This window comes from Cololabis saira, chromosome 23, assembly GCF_033807715.1.
Source record: "Cololabis saira isolate AMF1-May2022 chromosome 23, fColSai1.1, whole genome shotgun sequence".
Taxonomy (NCBI): domain Eukaryota; kingdom Metazoa; phylum Chordata; class Actinopteri; order Beloniformes; family Belonidae; genus Cololabis; species Cololabis saira.
Genome location: NC_084609.1, coordinates 14,039,855 through 14,060,758, shown reverse-complemented (window position 1 = coordinate 14,060,758; position 20,904 = coordinate 14,039,855). Strand labels below are relative to the sequence as shown.

The 20,904-nt window shown below is 37.3% G+C and overlaps 2 protein-coding genes across 2 annotated transcripts in view; both read right to left on the bottom strand.

Moving 5' to 3' along the window:
- Positions 1-7,342, bottom strand: part of rassf3 (Ras association domain family member 3) — a 79,149-nt gene extending 71,807 nt beyond the window's left edge. Inside the window, exon 1 of the mRNA XM_061714102.1 lies at positions 6,799-7,342. Within this exon, the coding sequence (XP_061570086.1) occupies positions 6,799-7,276 (478 nt within the window). The 5' untranslated portion in view covers positions 7,277-7,342. The remainder of the gene's footprint in view (positions 1-6,798) is intronic.
- Positions 7,343-10,433: 3,091 nt separating this feature from the next.
- On the bottom strand, positions 10,434-19,627 carry LOC133424386 (uncharacterized). The gene is made up of 7 exons (XM_061714948.1): positions 19,442-19,627; positions 18,097-18,585; positions 13,372-13,461; positions 12,948-13,021; positions 12,422-12,580; positions 12,190-12,303; positions 10,434-12,100 (listed from the first exon to the last, which is right to left on the bottom strand). Exons 2-7 carry the CDS (start codon positions 18,566-18,568, stop codon positions 12,065-12,067), a joined length of 945 nt encoding a protein of 314 aa, XP_061570932.1. The 5' UTR covers positions 18,569-18,585; positions 19,442-19,627; the 3' UTR covers positions 10,434-12,064.
- Positions 19,628-20,904: the final 1,277 nt, after the last annotated feature.

Below are 20,904 nucleotides of genomic sequence, written 5' to 3'. Positions count from 1 at the left end.
CAGCAAAGTTCATGAAATCTGAAATCTGAAATTTGAAATCAAAGAAATCAAAGAAAACTAAGTGCTTGCTTCTTTAAAATGAGGATAGACTGAAAACATATTCCAGTGGAAAGCAGAAGCGCCTTTGACCAGTAAAGACTAATGAACTCTAATGCAACTCTGCCCTGTTTACAGGCTTCTGTTATTTCACCTCATTGAAAAGGAGAAAAAAGGAAAAGAGACCCCCAGGAGGAGAGTCAGCCAACCCACTCACAGACGTTAGTATTGAATCATGAGCTACTGTACTCGCATTAAGACAAGTTTATTTGAATAGCACATTTCAGAAAAACACCAATTCAAGGGTACTTGAACCAAATTGAAAACAAGGAAAAGTGAAAAAAAACTAAGTTAGACAAACTAGTTAGACAGGGCAACATAGTGGCCTAGTGGCTAGCACTGTTGCCTCACAGCAAGAAGGTTCCTGGTTCGACTCCCAGCAGGAGTTTGCATGTTCTCCCATGCTTTGCCTGTAATGAGCTGGTATAGGGTATAGAAAATGGTTGGATGGATATTTTACACTCATTTATGGTTAACACGGTGTAAAAAAACAAGCTCAAAACCTTCTGAATGTGTTCAATGATGATCTATAATTGAAAAGATATTAAACATACTGTCACGGTTTGACCCTTCCTGTTTTATTTTGAAGTCCGTGTCCTTGTGTTTAAGTTCTGGTTGGACCTTCCTTTTTCCCATCAGCCCTGATCGTCTGCACCTGTGTCTCGTTACCCCTTGTGTATATCTGCTCTTGTCTTTCCCTTGCTCCCTGCTGGTCCGTATTGTTTCCTCCCTCTGTGTTTTTCCCGAGCCTGGTTTTGTAGTTTTGATCCTTGTGTGAAGCTCTAGTTTTTTGTATCCTGCAAAGCAGCGCTTTTTGTTAATTAAAATAAATCATCATTTTTTAGAACTCCTGCCTCCTGCTCTCTCCTTCATCTGGGTCCGGCTCCAACCTCATTCCTAACACATACTTCAATATAGGAGGTAGAGTTTGGTCAGAATTTGAGAAATAAATGCAAGTGAACCAGTTTTATTCTAAAAAAAACCCTTTTTATTCTAAAAATTCAAAATCTCTAAAACGCAAGCTTAAAGGAGCCGTCTGTAAGAAATGGCCAAAACTGGTACTGCAGTCACTTTCAAAATATTGTTGAGCGGCGTGTACCCTCCCCCTCCTCCCCCCGACCAGAGGTTGCCAGGTAGGCTGCAGAATGCAGCAGGAACGTAGGCTGCCATGGCTGCCATAATTAGAGCCGAGCTGGCAACCCGGATGCCGAAACAATACTGACTTGGTGATTGGGAGATAGGTGGAGGGTGGAGCTTCAGAAACAATACTGACTTGGTGATTGGGAGATAGGTGGAGGGTGGAGCTTCAGGCCAAAACAAAAAATGACAACATAAGCATCAGTTGAGGGCTGCAACTCCTCTTTTTAAACTGGAATATCCTGGCTTGAGTGCTGTTGTCAGTGACATAAGTATTTGAAATGAACATGATTTTTAAATGTCTGTTGACATATCAGGGTCATTTTATGATTCGTTTTATTATTGCTCTTACATACAGCTCCTTTAAGTTAAAGTGGCCAAATTTCACTTTTTTGTGTTTTCTAACTTATGTAACGCTGATGATAAATATGATTTATCTTCAGTGAATTCAGGGCTTTAGAAATCACGGGCATGTCCATCATGTTACTAAGCACAGAGTACTCTTTTTGAGTTATTTTGTTTTGGGGTTTAACAAAAATTATGTCCTTATGATTTATAGAAGACTACAGATGAATGTGGATGTTGGTTCCATACTAGAAACTTAAAAATCTGAACCCCAAATGTTAGGGTAACCATCTTGTTCGCTTCGGCAGCCAACATTTTGTACATTTTAATGCAAAAATTGTGGGTGCAGTGAACACAAGTTGCCAAGTCTCGTACTTCTGTGGGGTGTCTCATCCTCGTCCTCATCTCACTGATTGTCATACGAAAAAAGTTTTAATTGTCAAAAGTAGTTTGGCTTTTCTATTTCTTAGCTGCATCCAGTTTGTGACTCCAACGATGACATCATCCATATTACATAACTAAAGTTTTTATGACAGGATTACAGAGTAGTTACCAACTTTTGCATGACTGTAGATGTTGATTGATTTAAAGGTAACTTCATCTACGTGTAACATTGATCAATGGCCGCTGAAGAGCATAAAACTTACAGACATCCAACTCTAATCATGATGTCGCTGTTTGTCATGCTGTCCACTTTTAATGTTCTGAATCTAATCTTTTGTCTTTTGATTGTTTTTCCTTTTCATTTGTTTTGATCCTTCTTGCCCTTGGCTTGAGCCCCAGCTTTTTAGATGTCCTGACTGAAGCTTTTATTCCACAGCCAGTTTAAACTTAAATTACTTTTTAGCCTCAGATCTTTGAACCATTTGTCAGTTTTAACTCTGTGAAGCATTTTAAACTTTCTGAACTCCTGAAACACAAATTCAAGATCTTTGGTGATTGTATTTGGTGATTGTAACTAATCTTTTATTAGACTGTATTGCACAAATTGCATTTTTCAGTTACCAAATAATAGCCATCATCATGATCATCCATATATTTAGATATATCATCAAAATACTTTGATGATTTAAAATTGCAACACTGGAATTTCCTCTTAAATATCCCCTAATAATTGAAAGCTGTCAATAACTGACCAGGACTGAGCTGCTAAGTTCAGAAATGATAAACTTATCTTCAAGTCCATTCACAAAAATTGCCACACTTGTGCATAATTTCACCACAACAGACCACTAATGATCACTGCAGAGTGTCCTTTTAACACGTTTAAACATTTTTTGTAAAATGTTAGTCTAAAGTGTCAATATTGCCAAAGGACACTGCAATCATAAACCTTCCACAATACAATTGATCATCCAGAGTGAAATAAACAACCTGCAACCTCTTTGTAATCAAGGAATATCAATATGGAAGTTTTTGTTTTTACAGACCTGCAATATTCATTTTCCTGTTTATTTCCAGGAAAGAATGTGTGTAAATTATTTCAAAATAAAATAAAACGATTTGATGCAATGAATATCTTTATTGCCTTTTAAATTATCACTTTCAAAACCCCCTCAGTGTTCAGGCTTTTTGGAGTGCATTTTCTGTTATTAACTCACTTAAATTATAAAATTTGCTGAATTTTGACTATTTAATCTATTTTGCAGCGTGGATTGTATTATACATAAAACCAGAACATTTCAGCACTCACAAACTTGCTCCTCGGGACGGATTAATATTCAACTGAACAATACACCTGGTGCTGAGCTGGCTTATAAGTGACCATTTGTGTCTGTTAATAAGTGAACCAGTGACTGATGCAGAGCAGTCATCTGTGGATGTGGAGCTTAAAAGTTTGTCCTTTCGTAATTTTGAGGAAGTTCATTGGTTTGCTTAAGATTTTTGCAGAGTTATGGCTTCCTGAGTGGCTCTCAAGTGCAGAGATGCTTTGAGCTCACAGTGAGAGTCTGTAAACATGAAGTCCATCAGTACAACTGGTAAAACTATGAGGAAACAAAGAGTGCATTGTCCAGGCTCGTTCTCTGCAAACATAATGAAGTTATGGAACTAAATGGATGAAGACAGCGGGAGAAAAAGAAATTCTGAATCTTTTGGCCTTTTTGTTTCGTGTGTGCATTAGCATTAAATATTAAACCGCTATTGAATCTGATATGATCAGCTGAGTTTGTAAAATATTCTACATATAAAACATATCAGAATCAGAAATACTTTTGTTGATCTCTGAGGGGAAAGTGCCTTTAGTTACAGATGCTCCCGTTCAAAAGTCTTAAAGAAGTAAGTATAAAATGTATCTTAACACTAAAATATGTACATTTTGCTTATATAACTGCAGTTTGATAGATAACACAACAGTTTACCAACAGCTGAATATAGAATATTGCACATAGATGTAGTTATTGCACATTATTAAGAGTCCACAGTAAACCTGCTGACTCAAGTGAGGACCTGTACAGTTTGATGGCCACAGGCAGAAATGATTCTGGCAAGTTATGACTTTCTGAATATTGTAAATAAAATGTGTGCTACCTATGTACGAATTGTATGCACATATAGCTAGTTTTTACACATTTGCATGTTGAAACATTTTGACATGTAACTTGTTATATTTCCAAAGTTCAAAGGGCCTTTGGTAGAAAAACCTAAGTTAACCTCTCCTTTTTTTAATTTTTTTCTTTTGCCAAACTACAAAAATGTTGTTCATGTTTGAATTTTTGTTTGAATCACTGACTCTTAAGGTCCATCCACCAAGGAAACAGTGTCGTTAGAAGTTTGATGGTGAATCTAATATTTTTGGGCAAAGATTGAAAAGATGGGTGAAAATGGGTGAATAAAAGTCTGTATGATGTCAGTTAAATTGCAGCAATATACATTAAGTGTTACACGTGCCATGTTTTGCCATTTGTAGAATAAATGTTATATATATTTAGACGGAACTGTTATAAACAGTAAAAGTATGTACTTTGTAGATGTGAGTAGCAGCCGTTCTGGTTTCTGATCTAAGAGCAGATGACGTTTCTCTTAGCAGATTAATAAAGTATTTTGAATTATGGACTACAGTAGTAATTGTAACGGATACCTGCAATCAGTAATCATAAAATCTTGTTTTGTTAGAATCTATTTTTGTTGTTTAGCATCAACCTATATGATATAAAATACATGAAACAGACTATATGGGAAAAATGTAAGCACTGCAGATAAAGGTTAGATAAATAGTTAAGATAAACAGAACACCATGGAGCCCAGCGCATGAGGAAGAAGAAAGTTTTCTTTCTGTATTTCCTCTTTCAAATAGTTTTTCAGGCTTTACCAGACTCAGATGGAAATCTTACGTTTATACTCGAGGACTATTTCAAGCTCATTGTGTTTTAAACCTGAACTTGTCCAACTGCATACCACCCACATTCCAGCTGCTGAACATTTCAAAATACTTCTTTTTCACGTCATCTACAGCGCGGTTACAACAGACATAACTCCTGTCATGTTATCATGCATGGGACACTTAGATAATAAACTTAATGTTTTCTATTGCTACTACGAACTTGCAATCACACTGATAAAACTATTTCATTCATTTCACTGGTCTGCTTCAGCATTATTCAGGGCTTAGAGGTGCCTATTCCTGTCACAGCAAGAAGCAAGGTGCACCACAGACTACTCACAATTTATTTTGACCCATATTTCTGCCATTTATGTCTAATTTATATATAACCATGGTCATATTGATATATACTGGTGAAACAAGGATAGGAAAGCAACTATCAACTACCTGCTGAAGATATCTGTCCTCACATTGCTTATTTTAGCCCATGAGCAAATTTACACTGAAAACCAACTGAATCTTCACTTTTAAGCCTTCAAGTTTAAACCAAGAATGCAGGTTAGTAAAATATTTTACACTATGCCCAGATTTTAAGTATGTTTTTAAAATATCCAGAGAAGAATTTAATCAATTTAAGAAAACATAAATAAGGAAATCCATCACATTTGTTGTGCTTTCACTTCTGTAAATGTAACATTTGCAATGACAAAAAGGAACAGACATCGGTTTGCAAATTTTAAAGTATCATGTAATAAGCTATTCTTTTGAAATAGACTCTTTTGATCATAAAAATTCAGCATCAACGTTATAATTCAGATGTGTAGTACAGAGGGTTTTGTTTAAGGCCACTAGAAATCCAATCATCTCAACTTTTTAGTAAAAGTAGATAACCTGTTACGACCAAGAAGTTGTGTCTCATCTGATTGATTTGACCGAGATGCTTCTCTGTCAGGAATTTGATCTGATTTGATTTGATCAGGCATGAGCCCACTTTTGGTGTCAAACATAATGGTGATGGATTTGTTGTGAAATCAAGAACATAATATAATGAATAAATGAATGAATTGTCTTTAAAATGAACATTGCTTTTACCGAAAAGGTGTAGGCTGAAGCTGTAGTTTATAGTGCCTACCCCTTTTTCTCTTGTGATCAGCTTAAATCTGAAACATTAGCATTAATCCTTGGAAACAAACAATGCATAAAGAAGACAAAAAATAAATAAGACAAAATATATAATTGACGTTTCACATTCTAGAATGTTTTTAATAATATACTTTATAGTAGGGCTCGGCGATTTTGGACAAAAATAAAATCCAGATTTTTTTCTCTGAAACCCCGATTTTCGATTTCGATTTTTTTTTTGGTAAAACTACAAAAGACAATGGAATAAATTGTTTCAAATATTGTATCTTTATTTTTAAAGAAAAATAGCAATCACATTTCCCTGTTGGGAATGAAGTGCAATTGAAAGATACTGTAAATCCTCCTTGAGTTTAGTAAAGTGACAACATTTACAATTTTCTTGACCAAACAAAGATGACTAGACGAGCTCTGTCTGTAATGCAGCCAGCTGCAAAAAAAGGAAAATCGATTTTCCGATTTTCCTTTTTTTAACATTGTCTTGATTAATAAATCCGATTTAGATTTAAAATCGATTAATCGCACAGCCCTACTTTATAGTGTTTTATATTTATTTACAATAGTTTCTTTAACATTTTCTTAAACTTGTAGATAGAACTGCACATGTTTAGGTCGTCACAACTATTCCATATTTATCTTGCCTTAATTGATGTCCATCTCTTTTTAATATTTGTTCTTGCTGTCGTCATCTCAAACATGAGTTTCCCATGAGTTGGTAAAGAAAAGCCATATTTTCAGTAAATATCCTCCTCACTCACCTGAACAAGTGAGTCCCTGCTGGAAGATGTAGTGGCAGCACACATCACACCAGGTGTCCTCCCCTCCGGGCTGGAACAAGTGTCCCTCTCCAGACTCCTCTTCCACCCTGGGGTCGCTCTCCCCGGGGGAGAAGATGGTCCTCACGTCGGGGGGTCGGAAGCCCTTCTTCCTGCCTCGGTGTTGGCCCTCTCCGGGCCCCTCCACCGCGTCTGTGGCCGCCCCCCTGGCCCTGTCGCTCCAGGCCGCCTCCAGGCTCTCCAGGCTGGGCGGCTGCGGGGACGGGTGCCGGCGCACGGCGCGCACCGGCGCGCCCTTGTTGGCCTTGGAGACGCGCATCCTGGCGCCCGGCGGCGGCGGCCAGGTGTCCCCGGGGGCTCGCTCCGGCAGCCTCAGCCTTGTCCCGGTCAAGGCACAGCCGTCCCTGACCGGGGAGCGCCTAGGGGCGTATTTGCTGACCTGAGGCGCGACGTTAGGCATTATTATTATCTCGTGGTCTCCATGCTGCGCGGCGGAGAGGGGAGTTAATCAGCGACAGGTGAGACGTGCGGCCGCGGCGGGGCTGCTGTCGGAGAGCCGGTTCAGGCGGTCACAGTCTGAACGGGTTGGATCTCATTTCAGACGGCAGGGACTGTCCCGCATACCTTGCTCATGTCACAGCAAAAAAATAAAACAATACAATAAACTTTTAACTTACGCACTATCTCTGACCTGGGCCTTTGTAAATCAAGGCTTAAAACCTATTTATTTAGAATGGCTTTTAATACCCAGTAGTGTGGTGACACTTTTTATTCTTTTTATTTTATTCTAATGTTTGGACATTGAGTGTGGAGTCCCCCAGGGGTCAGTGTTGGGTCCTAAACTGTTTATCATCTATATCAGGGGTTCCCAACTTGGGGTCTGGGCCCCCCCTGGGGGGACGCCAGAGATCTCTGGGGAGGCGCGAAACTTTGTCTGCTTTGAAATGATGCAGTTGTAAAAATTATATTTGCGAATGAGTCATTCATAAGACATTGTTAGGAATAATTTATGAATGTCTTGAATATTTTTTGTGTTTTTTATACACTGGTGACAAACACAGGAAATGATTTCATTCCTTATTATTATATCATTACTCAACATTTAATCTAATCCAACAGGTTGTTAAAGGAAAAATTTAAAAAATGTTGGTCTCATATTAAAAGAGACCTTTTTCACAAATATTTGTATGTCCTTTTATGTTCTTTTGTGCGTATTTTATACATTGGTGATATTGGAGAAAAACAAAGTCATATGTATACAGAGTAAACCAAAGAGAAATGTATCAAAAAAACATAATTAATGTTCATTTTTTCAATTAAAGACTATTTTGGTGCTAGTATGTACGGGTCGGGGGGCCCGGCTGGTCTTAGACACAAGTAGGGGGGTGGACAAGGAAAAAAGGTTGGGAACCACTGATCTACAGTATATCAATGACATATGTAAAATATCACAAATACTGACATTCATACCATTTGCCGATGACACAAACATATTTTATTCTGGTGAGAATTTACAGCAACTTTTGGACAATATTACTTCAGAATTCGGCAAAATTAAAAAATGGTTTGACAATAACAAGTTATCATTAAACTTAAACAAAACAAAAATGATGGTATTTGGAAACAATAAAAACAATCAAGCACAGGTACAGATTGAGGGTGTAAACATTGAAAGAGTACATGAAACTAAATTTCTTGGGGTAATTATAGATGACAAGATTTGCTGGAAATCTCATATTAAACACATCCACAACAAAGTATCTAGAGGCATCTCAGTTCTGGCCAGAGCAAAGCAATTCCTGGATAGCAAATCACTCCGCATTCTGTTCTGTTCCCTGGTTTTGCCTTATCTAAGTTACTGTTTAGAGGTTTGGAGAAATATGTATAAAACCACTGCAACCACTATTCATACTGCAGGAAAGAGCCATCAGGATCATTCATAATACTGGTTTTCGTGAACACACCAATTCCTTATTCTTCAATTCTAAAATAATAAAATTTTTTGACATAGTGGAATTCCAAACCACACAATTCATGTATAAAGCTAGGAACAACTTATTACCATCTCACTTACAGGAAATGTTTTATGACAGAGAGGGGAGGTATAATTTAAGGAGTAGCCTACTCTAAATCTTAAGACTCGTAGAACACGAACAACAATGAAAAGATTTTCTATATCAGTCAGTGGAGTTAAACTATGGAACAGAATGGATTCAGAATTAAAACAATGTCCAAACATTAACCATTTTAAAAACAAATGTAAAAACATGATTTTCACGAGGTACAAAGAGGAAGGGGTTTAGCGGCTTTTAGGGGCCTGCAGATAACATTATGGGGTGAATGGGTAGATCTGTGTATATTTATGTACAGAAATGGGCATATATATATATATATATATATATATATATGTAGGTATGTATGGGTGTATGCGTATGTATAGGAATATATATATATATATATATATATGTGTGTGTGTGTGTGATTATGTGTGTAAGTAGATATATACATATAGAGCAGATGCAGTTAATAGAGACAGTATAATGTAAATAAGTATATTTATATAAATATTGATATGGGCATGTGTGTACAAATATAGAAGTATTCAACTATGTGTATGTATGTATAGGAATGTGTGTGAGTATAATTACAGTATATAATAATGATAATAATACTGTTATTTAGCAGTGTGAGTACAGTGTGTGAGTATTTATAAATATGGGTTAAATGATTAGTGAATGGGGGTAGGATTAAAAAAGTTTACACTTCTTCCTACTCCTTTTTTGCACATGTAAATTAAGATATCAAATGTTAAAGGATGAAATTCTTTGTTTTGTTGTTTTGTTTTCTTAACTTCTCTTGAAGTGTTGTTTTTTATATGTACAAAAATAAATAAAAATCAAATAAATTTATTTTTTGCTCTGTCTTATGATTGTATGTTGTATTTCTGTATGTTTTATTCTGTAAAGCACTTTGGCTCACCTAGAGGTGGCTGTAAAGGGCTAGATAAATAGTACATTTACATTCTGTTCACAGCCACTAAACCGTCAACGTTATCCATTCAGCACAATTTTAACTAAACTGTTGGTTTTAATCTGGCTTTACTTGTTGATTCCTCCGTCAAAACCAGAACCAAATATCAAAAGTATGAGTTGGTGACCTGTGTATTAACTGAAAAAAAAAAAAAAAAAAATCTAAAAAATTTGTAAGATTAAGAATTGGATTTGTGATCAGCGTTGCAACATCACTTGCAGTTTTTAGTTTCGGCCACGTGGTGGCGCTGCTGTCTTTTCAGAATTATGGAGTAAAAACCATGAACTCCACTATGTAGATATATAGGTACCAGTCTCTTTCCGACCAGTTTTCACTCTGAGTTCATTTGAAGATGTAATAATGTCAAGAAAAAAGGAGAAAATTGACTCGGACTCAGCTGCTGACGCTTAAATTCCCACTGCTTGAGGTTCCTCAGGCAGGGCTCTACCAGGGTTCATGTCCTCACTGTCTGCTGGCTACATTTGTTTATATAGTCATCCCTGTAGTGCACCAGTTAGCCATTGTGTCTGTCTCTCCTTTCTCTGTTCTTCATTCTCTCTGTCTGTTTTCTCTTTCCCTGCTCTGTCCAGCTGGCATTCAGCAGGAGGATCCCCCCTTATGATCCAGGTCCTGGTCCGGGTTTCTTCCTTCCTAAATGGGAGTTTTTCTTGCCACTAAATTGAATTGAATTAATGTCAGCTCAGGTGGAGAGGTCCTCTAATTTGGCTCCTACCTGGGCAGACCATCAGCGAGCTACAGATAATCCCCCAGTTAATCCAGGTAGCATGTTTTGTCCATGGACCAAGGCAGTGACTGCTTGCTACAAAACATATTCGATTTAAAATAAGAATAACTATGCATTGTTAAGTCTTTCTTCACTGCTCACAAGTCAAGTAAAGACAATAGTAAACTGTCACTCAAAAGACCACGCCCCTAACTATGTATACTTTTGATGGCTCTGCACATAATTTTAGTTTACATCACATGACCTTTTATCTTAGATTCACCTTTTGATCTATTGTCATGGTTGTGAAATTCAGGATGGACGGAGACCAAAAAAGTTTTTAGTCGTGGCTGTTAATGTTTATTTCTGCAACAAAGCAGCGGGGCGTGTTTCAAATGGACAGAACAAACACGCATAGTAAGCTGGGTGAATCACGTCTATTTTATGTCTATCAATGCCTTCTACAGATCCAAACTGGTGTAGCTGTGTTTCAGATACTGTTTTGCTGGCAAAATCAGAAATGACTGGTGCGACTAGCGGAGGCTAGGTTAGTACAAGCTGCGACAACTTGGTTATGCTTAAAAAAAGGGGATGACTGATAAGTGACTGTAGCTACAGTAATCATTGACTACGCTGGCTGCAATCAAAAGTTCACGCTCTAATTTTAAATAAATGTATTGTTTTATGTGGTACAAAAAAGATCCCCTCCCATACAGTTTTCATGGATGAGAAATCCAACTACAGACCAAAATTGCTTTTGAAGGATGTTGTAACCCAAAATATTTTACAGCCGTGTTTTCAACATAGAAGCACACAGATAGAAAAAGAAGCTGATTTTTAGCTTTATCAAGAGTTCTGGCTACAAACTTCTTTAACACAGGCCCAATTTATTGTGCAGCCTTCAATCCAAAATTTAATGTGAAAAAATGTTTTATATGTTCATCAACTAAATGGGTAGCTATTAAGACCCTATATTAATTTAACTAAGGACCGTGATAATATGAATCTTGGAAATTGATTGCAATAAAATTTTACTTTTCAAACAAAAACAGCAGCACGTACCACATTTATAACAAAAAGCAACTTGAACAACCAATAAAACACAAGTCAAATCTCACTTTTGATTTCTTTAAGAAAAAGTGCAAGTGCTTAAGAAAACTCTTAAATCAAAAGTTGTTATGGTCCACAAGTCATTCATTCCATTACATGGTGCTTTAATTGCACCTTAGAAAAAAGTCTATTCAATAGTCTAAAAGGTGCAATAATTTCTTTTTTTGACAGTACAACAAAACTAGTCAAGACATTATTTAATTTAAAAATAAAAGTCCATGTAAACTGATTTGGTGGTGCAAAAACAAAATAACAAGTCAGTTTTGTTCTCCCTTTTTGTAATAATTAAATATTTAAAAGTGTGAGAAGTTCAAAAGGAAGAGAACTGATGGACGTTGGAGGCCTGTAGGTGGTGCTCTTGAGCTGGAAACCAGATCCTTCTCCTTACTCAACTTCCTCGTCACTTTCCATGGCTGCTTCCTGAAAGAGATGGAGTAAGACTCATGAGTCATTTCACACAAGATATATGGGTCAAACTACCGGTAACCGCTGTGCAGTTAAATACGCACATATCCGCCATTCAGCTGCACCCAGGGTGAATAAAACTCCTGTAGATATCTGGCTCCGTACTGAAGCAGGCGAACCGAGGGTAAAGTGTCCACCGCTGAGAGACGACTGGTGACCTGAAGGAGGATGAAAAGTTTCCAGCATTTAGTCATAAGAACATTGTATAGTAAAATGAGTCACCAGAGCTATGGATTCCTTCTTTTGTGTATCCAGTTTTATAAAATTTGCTCTCACCTCACAGGTTGCAGCAATCTGGGCTTTGGGTGATGCCTGTGGCCCCAGATCGTTGGGGCTGGAGCTCCTGAAGCCAATCCTCCTGAGGAGAGTCGTAATGACTCTACTGAAGAAGGTGTAGTTCGAGAAAATGTCTGCAGTTATGTTTTCTTCTTTCATCTGCAGGTGGACCCAAGAAACATGTTCTGGTTAGTGTAAAATCCATCTTTATCACAAGTAACCACGGAAACAGATACTTGTTATTTTTAAACCAGCTTTTATTCATTTGAAATATTTCAGAGTAGAACCGTGTCTGCGCTGCAGATGATGTAATAAAAGCTTCTCTTGCACATTTATCACAAGCTGTAAAAAGAAGTAGTCTGGTGAACTCTGGACCTGCCAGATATAAGACGTGTATAAAACCTAACACTCTCAAATTATTAGGAACTTCCACACATCAGCCATAAACTCCAGAAGATATGCTGTAACATGATTGTACCAGTTAAAAGTTCTTCATAATTCCATTTTAGAGGAGATCGTTTTGTACCTTCTCGTTCAGCCTGTCTCCATTTTCTCTCAGGAGCAGACCAATGAGCTTCTCCACGTTATCGTCACCGTCATCTAAAAACGGAGCAAATGATTAGAAATGATAAAAAATTAAAAAAAAAAAACCCACACACAAGAAAAACATACACCGGCTAAAGGGTTGCACAAATATATTCAATACTGCTCAGGAGACACATTTATGCTTTTTTGACATTAGTTGACTCATTTTAGCTCCTGTACTGATTTCAGAGACAGCAGAACAGATAGAAGCAGCAGCAAACTGGAGGTATCTATCATGTTGAAATCTATGATCCAACTTCAAAAACTGGTTTGACCAGGCATCATTTCTTATGTCTGTGTCCGATGTCTGAGAAAATATTAAACCCAAGTCAAGCATTTTGCTTTCTCTGTAGGAGGAAACTCACTTCCGTCGGGCTCGATCTCTGACCCAAACTGGATGCCATCAGAAATCCCAATCAATCGGTTCACGGCGTTCACCAAATCCTCATGGTCATCTGTCAGAAGTAAAAACACAAATAAGAGCATTAGAACATAAAAACAAGAAGCATCAGGATGTGATGTGATGCAGCAGGATTTTATAAGTGAAACTAATGACAACTGGAAAACTGTCTTGCAAGTGATTTCCAAAGCCCCCCTGTGGTTCCAGTAAGTCTGGTTTTCATTTAAATTGTGTGGCAATGATGAGGGTTCGTGAAAATGTTTTGTTTTTTTTCTCTTTAACATACTTCCTGTATTGTAAACTAGCCTTTTCCCACCTCCGGCCCTCGTATACCCCCGCCCTGCATGTTTTAAATGTTTCCCTGCTTAAACACACCCTGATAAACATGACTGTGTCATTAACAGACTTGTGTAGACACTGATGACAAACTGATGACGAACATTGATCAGAATCAGGTGTGTTGGTGCGAGGAAACATCTAAAACATGAAGGGCAGGGGTTCTCGACGACCAGGGTTGGGAAACACTGTTGTAAATTAAGAAGCATTTTTGTTGGACACAGCAAAATGTCCCAAATGTGGTTATTCCTGGTTCCACTTGTCACCCTCATGCTTAAATGACCGACTGAATGGCTTTTAGAGTATACTTGTATTTCTATGAAGAGACAATCCTGCAACTTTGTTTGGGGCCACCTTGTTCTGAAAACATGCCATTAAAGATTTGGATGACACCAAGACATTACATACTCAGATCAAAGTACAATTATTCAGTTTCCGCATGACTCATGGACTCATGGTCACAAAAAGAGCTGATACTTTTGACGTATTTTAGCCAAGAAGGCCACAAACATTTCTTTAAGACTTTAATAAAGTGTATTTTCTTGTGGATGCGAGTTTTAGACGCATAACATCTCTTTAATACACTATTTCCCCCCCCCCTAATCTTAAACTGGAGAAGATCAGATTCTCCCTTAATGGCTCTGCAGACAAATTTTGGAGGGCCTGGGGTCCATTCTTCACCTTTGTACGAAGTTGGGATCCTACTATGGTGGCGGACAGGTGAGGTCCGGTGGAATGGTGGCTTTATAAACTTGTGCTAGGGGTGGGGCGCTGCGGCACGGGTCACAGTAAATCTTATATGTAATACTTCTGGACTGATGTTTTATGTTTGTTTGATGTTTGCTTTTGTATTTGTTATTACTATTATTTTTTAATTTGGCATACAGTATGTCCTATATATATGTTATGTTTTGGTTTTGGTCTCTGATGTTTTTTTTTGTTTTGTTTTTTATTTTTGGGGTGAAAAAAAAATGCAGTCTTTTCTTTCATTAGGTTTCTATTTACTGGGTTGTACTGGAAGTTTTCATGTAACTACAAAACTACCTCTGCTTTGTATACTTCTGTGAAAATCCAATAAACAAATGTTTAAAAAAAAAAAAAACACCATTTGGCAATACCACTTCTGACCACATGGAGGCATGTGGATCTGTTCTGTTGCCAAAAGGGCCACAGACAATGTGCTAATGAGTGCAGATGGCTCGGTGTATCCTGTAATACCACGTTGTCCAGCCATCTAACTTCCTGGGACACACCAACCCGACGGCCGAGTGTCGGCAGAAAAGCAGTCGGGCTGAAATTTGGCTTTCGTCTCCCTAAATTAGTTGAAAAAATACTCCCAAACACGCCCATCCAACGCCAACTGGATTGTACGTTCTGCGCAAGGTGTAATACGTCCCCATAACGGCAGGCGGCGCTAATCTGTGATGTCGCACAAAAACAAAAGACTGGCCGCTAGACGCTGGCAGCAAAAACAAGTCAATCTCCATTAACTTCCATGTTAAATTGTCCAAAGTTAGAGCAGAAATAAACATATTTACAGCCTGGTTCAAAAAAACGCCTCTTTTTGCCCTCAGTTATTTGATTTCACACCCATAACAACTCTGACGGTGGTGGATATTTTTGTACAACACCAGGAGAGTTTATATCAAGTAATAAATGTATTTCTAATATGACTAATTGACAGTTAGCTCAGCAAATGGCAAGCAGCTATCACTTCCTCATCCGTAATTGTCAGTCTACTGCACTAAACGAAGCAACCAGCCGTTTGTATTCCAGCGTCGACTAAATCCAATGGTCATTTTTGATTTGGCCGTTGAGTCAACACGTTAAACTGCATATTCTGCTGTTAACATCTGACAGCAAACCTTTGACTGACATGGTGATTTGCTGAGCAACATGGCTGCGTCCCATACGAAGAAAAACAAACTTCAAAACCTTCAGAAACTAATAGGTCACGTGAGCTAAAGCTTCATCCATTGCTTTTTTACAGGCTATGGGTCAGAAGTGGTATTGCTACTGGCGTTAAAAACATCCTGTTACTACTGATTTCATATTTCTGACCATTTCTTAGTATTTGTACAACAAAAAAACGAACTGAAGAGAAAAAAAAAAGACTGAATCATAACACTGCTACATAACTACATGTGACTGTACTGTTAGTATAGTGTGCTAATTTATCTAATTATTTCTCTTATTTATTCTATGATATTACCAAATTGTTTATGAAACTGGGTAAAGTCTGAAGCAATTCAGTTAGCCATCGCGCTCGACAAATTAAAACCTTGTTCTCCTCCAGTATTTGCACATCTAATATTATTCCTTATTTTTATTGGATCTTACTGCTCTGTTTTATATTTAGCTTATCCTTTTTTATCATATTTTATTTTTGTTTAATCTCATGTTTTATCTAAATATTTTAGTCGTTATTTATGGTCTATTTTATACATTCTACTGTCTTATTCTTTTAGTTTTTAATGTCTTGCTTTCTAGACATACTTTTAGGATTTTATGTTATGTTATACTCTTTTAAACTCCTTTAGTGTATTTTATCCTGCTTTCTTGTAGCTTTTAGCTCCAGTGTTTCCTCATGGGGAGCCTCCATGCTGGGAGTGACTCTGGCCTGCAGGGGGTCGTCCTGCACCACGGCTTCACCGCTGTGGTGTGGACTCCTCTATCCGTCCGGGCCGGGATGGTCTCTGAGGGCCCCCCCCCCCTTGTAGCTGCGGGCTATGAGACCTCCTGGCGTGGACAGCTCCCTGTTACCGTTTCCTCACCTGGATCCTCTGTGCCTAGCCATGTCTGCACCATGTGTCTGCGTGTGTGTCTTTGTGTATAACCTAAGTCAATTGTAGTGTGCTTGTGTCTGCGGGGAGGGGGGAGGGGGGCAGGGCATTAATAAGTTTTATGTTTATTTGTTTTATGTTAAGCACTTTGTGTTGCATTATTTGTATGAGAAGTGCTATATAAATAAAGTTTGATTTGATTTGATTTGATAATAATACAATTATATCATTCACTACAACGTGCAATTATGTAAATATCCGTCTGTTATCTTATTTGTATACCAGTATTTTTTATTATTATTATTATTATTGTATATATCAGTACTGTTTATAGTGTGTCATACTCTGTTATTATTATTGTATTATTATTATTTCTATTTCTATTGATCCCTCTTGTTTTGCACTATCCCCTTTGCTGCTGTACACTGCGAATTTCCCCGCTGTGGGACTAATAAAGGAATATCTTATCTTATCTATCTTATCTTACAATTTGAATGATTAAAATGGCAATGATTTTTACATACATGGCTCAAATTTGCCTTCATCTGATTTTTTCCCCCATCAGCATCAATTAAGGCTGAGTTGTCCATGTTCAAGGATATTTTTTATAAAACATTTACAGAAAAGAAACAGCGTGACTACATCACAGCTGTTCCGACGTCCCCATATCGACTCACAGTTCTTTTCAGGGTTCAGTTTAACATTTTATTATTTGTTTTTAAGACTCAGTGGTACAAGACCACCATACTTGCCTCACCTTTTGCATCCCCACACTCCGGCCAGAACACGAGGTCCAGAGACTGATCGTGTTTTAGTGTCATCCTCAAAAAGAGAGGTGACGGGCCCTTTTAAGTGACTGGGTTTAATTTGTGACACAACTTAAAGGGAAAGTTCGGTTTTTTACAACCTGGACCTGGACCTTATTTCTGGCATTTTTTATGGCCGAACTTTCCCTTTAACTTTTCCATACCAGTGCTGGAATTTGCCCTTTTACAACACAACTCAAAACCAATAATATTCTCTCTGGCCTTTTGTTCAAGTTTAGCAGGAAATGTTGAATTTTATTGTGCAAACACACCTCATTTATTGACTTTAATTTATCATCATATTATGATTGATAACTAAATGTTTATTACAGTGCTATTTAGCACAGATTATTATTTTTTTCTTTTGATTGCGCTAACCTGTACAACACCTTTGCCTTCTGAAGTTGTGGTATTGAAATAAAACTTTGACTTGATTTCCATTTAATAGAAAGACTTTATTTTCATTGGATGCCAGACAAAAAATGAGGATTATTGCTGAATAATCCTCTTATTGGTTTAAAATGAAACTACCTCTGACGACCCCTGCTTCTCTATGCGCTCATTTTAAACGTCTTTCTTACAATTTCTGACACTGAATTAAACTACTTGTGACCTAATTGCCAAACAAAATACCGGTAAATCATTAACTTCCTCTGGAAAAGTATTCAGGCTTTTTGTTTTTTCCTCTTCTTATCAATTAACATACAAGACAAAGGCTCATCATACACTGATTCCTCTTTCTGACGAGACAGGATTTGTACTTACCATCCTCCTCCTCCTCCTCCTCCTCATCATGAGCAGAAGCACCACTAGCAACAGGAGGACCTAAACATCTGTTGTCGAGTCCATGTTGACCTTCAAGCGTTTGCTGAGGTTCTTCATCATCTTCAATCTGAGGTTTCATACATCTTAAACGTCCGAGAAACCTCAATATCTTCTTGTTTTTCTTCTTCTTCCTCTTCTCCTCTGTTATTTCCTCTTTTCCATTCTCGACTGGTGTCTGAGATGCAGAAGTTCCATTTGTATTACTATCACCATTTACCGAAACCTGTTTGTCCAGTTTGTGTCGCACAACTTTCTGTCTTGGTATTCTTCTGGTGGCGTAGGCCATCATGAGCCGGTACTCCATAGTGTCCTCCATGCTCTCTGAGGGGGGGTCAGGGCTGGACTCTGCCGTGCTGGGGGGGCTGCTGTGGTTGCAGATGGGCTCCTGGTTTTCCACACGCCCCTCTGCCATTGCTGGTTCACTGTCCACTGAGCAATAAAACGACATACAACAGTAAGAATTTACAGCTGAAAACCTGGTTTATGCCTGTGTTTAACTAGATCTTGTGATCAAACACTACAGATTTTTAATATTTATTATTTTCTGTAATAGAAAGATTGTAAACCCTTGGGAGGAAATATCAAGACATTTTGTGAACATTTTTAGTTGTTTGAAGACATCCAGCTATTGTCAAATTCACATAAAAACTGTGTAATCAACCTTTCCTAAATGCATGGGTTGTAAATGGCGTTATCTTAAGTGCGTGCCACAAATGTACCTTCTTTACAGGTGAAGTTAGTCATACTGAGGATGGTAGCTGACTGTTTTTATCTTTGATAACTGATTCATTTAGAGCAATGGGCTCAGAAGTAAAGAAAGTAGCAACATTAATCAGAGAAAAACAAATATGATCCACAGATTTGAGGCTAAAAACGGTAAAATGAGATGACTTCCTCACAAAATATAATATATTAGTAACTAAACATGTGTTACAAGTAAAAAAAATAAATTAAATATATATATATATATATATATATATGTATATATATATATATATATATATATATATATATATATATATATATATATATATATATATATGTATGTGTGTGTGTGTGTGTGTGTGTGTAATAATGCATAGAGTTAATAATTAAATTATGTGAGTTATAGAAGTAATTCTTGCGTTGAGCTTGTTATTGCTGTCATGTCGAGGCATGCGCGAGTCGTCGGTAGTTTGAATGAAAAGCCGGTTGTTTCTTGAAATACGGCACAAAACAGGCGAGAAACTTCTTCAAAACATAAACCCAAACGTGACATGAAGGTAAAAGGTAAAAGTCTACTGACCTGAACACACAAATCCGCCGTTGAACTGTCGCAGGGCAAAGTCTCAACTAAACAAAATAACTTTTAACCAACTGTCATATCACTACACCTGGTAGCCAAAATAAAATAACGTTAAAAGTGGAATATTTAAAGTTTTTACAATGAAATCTCAAATGTTAATCGCACTTCCTTGTCCTCTTGTGCTCCTTTCCTTTCAGCAGCTGAGCTGACTGCCTCCTATTTATACGGAGCTGGTGATGACGTCGTCACCGTCGACGTAATTTGACGGAGAAAAAAAACATGTTAAAAAAGTTACGTTTCTATTTCTTTTTTTTTTTTTATATAATCTTAATTAATGTACTTAAAAGTTTGAGGCCAAACTGTGAAGTTGTACACGATGGTTTGATCACTTTGTTCTGTTGTGTAATGATTTCAAACAGCTTTTTTGCTTTGGCAAATTTATTCAAACTTTTTGTCCAATAATATCTTGATAAACATGATCATTATACAGTATATTCTTATTTTTTTTAATGTTATTTATGAAATGTGTTAAAAAATAAAACACTAAATAAAGCTTTAATCGTAACCTTTATAGTAAACACAAGGCGAACAAACTGAAAGTGAAGGAAAGACAAACCAGAATGACTAAGCAATAAGAAGAAATGGATAAAAATACCAATGACAGGTTTCTCAGTCCGTGTCAAAATGTAAATGTCACGGTTGTGTGAAAATAGCTGTTCTTTCTTTTTTTTGATTCTTGTACATGGCCTTAAATTACTTTAAAAGCTAAATATTGCAGATGGTCCAGCACTGCAAGAGAAAAGGATGAATATGTTTGATTATGTTCACTCCAAAGAATAAAACTGAATGCAAATAATAATACACGGAATAATAAAACTAATAGTTCAAAGAAGATATTGCTCAAATAGCGTGCTAATGCTGTTTTAACAGACTATAACATTTTCAATTGTGTTACAAGTGATAAATAAACAAGGTTATTGTGTGAAAACATATGGCAGTATAATCAGCCTTATGCTGATGGTATAATTATCCCACACCTCACACCATCTTTCAACATTTGTGTCATATTTACTCAGTAAATGAGTAATAAGACTCGTGAGAGGAAGAGGTTTCTGTTTATACCACGCCAAACGAGGGGGTTGAATGTAGAGGGGAAGGATAAGCATGTAGTACATTGCTTTAGGTTGGGGAAAAGGGAAGGCACAAAACAAAACAAAACAAAAAAACTAACAGAAATCTCTGTGTGATTCAGTTATTTTTGAATTGACAGGTATCTTATTAGATTTATGTCTTCCCAGGGACTGATTTGTATGTGGTGATGGGACACTTGAAGACAACATATTTAAGTAAGAAGTTTGTATCGTGGACTGAGGCATCTACATCAGCCATGTATCAAACAAACAGTAACATTACAGGATTATCGGTGTACGGAGGAACTGCTGCCAGAACAACACGTGGTTGCT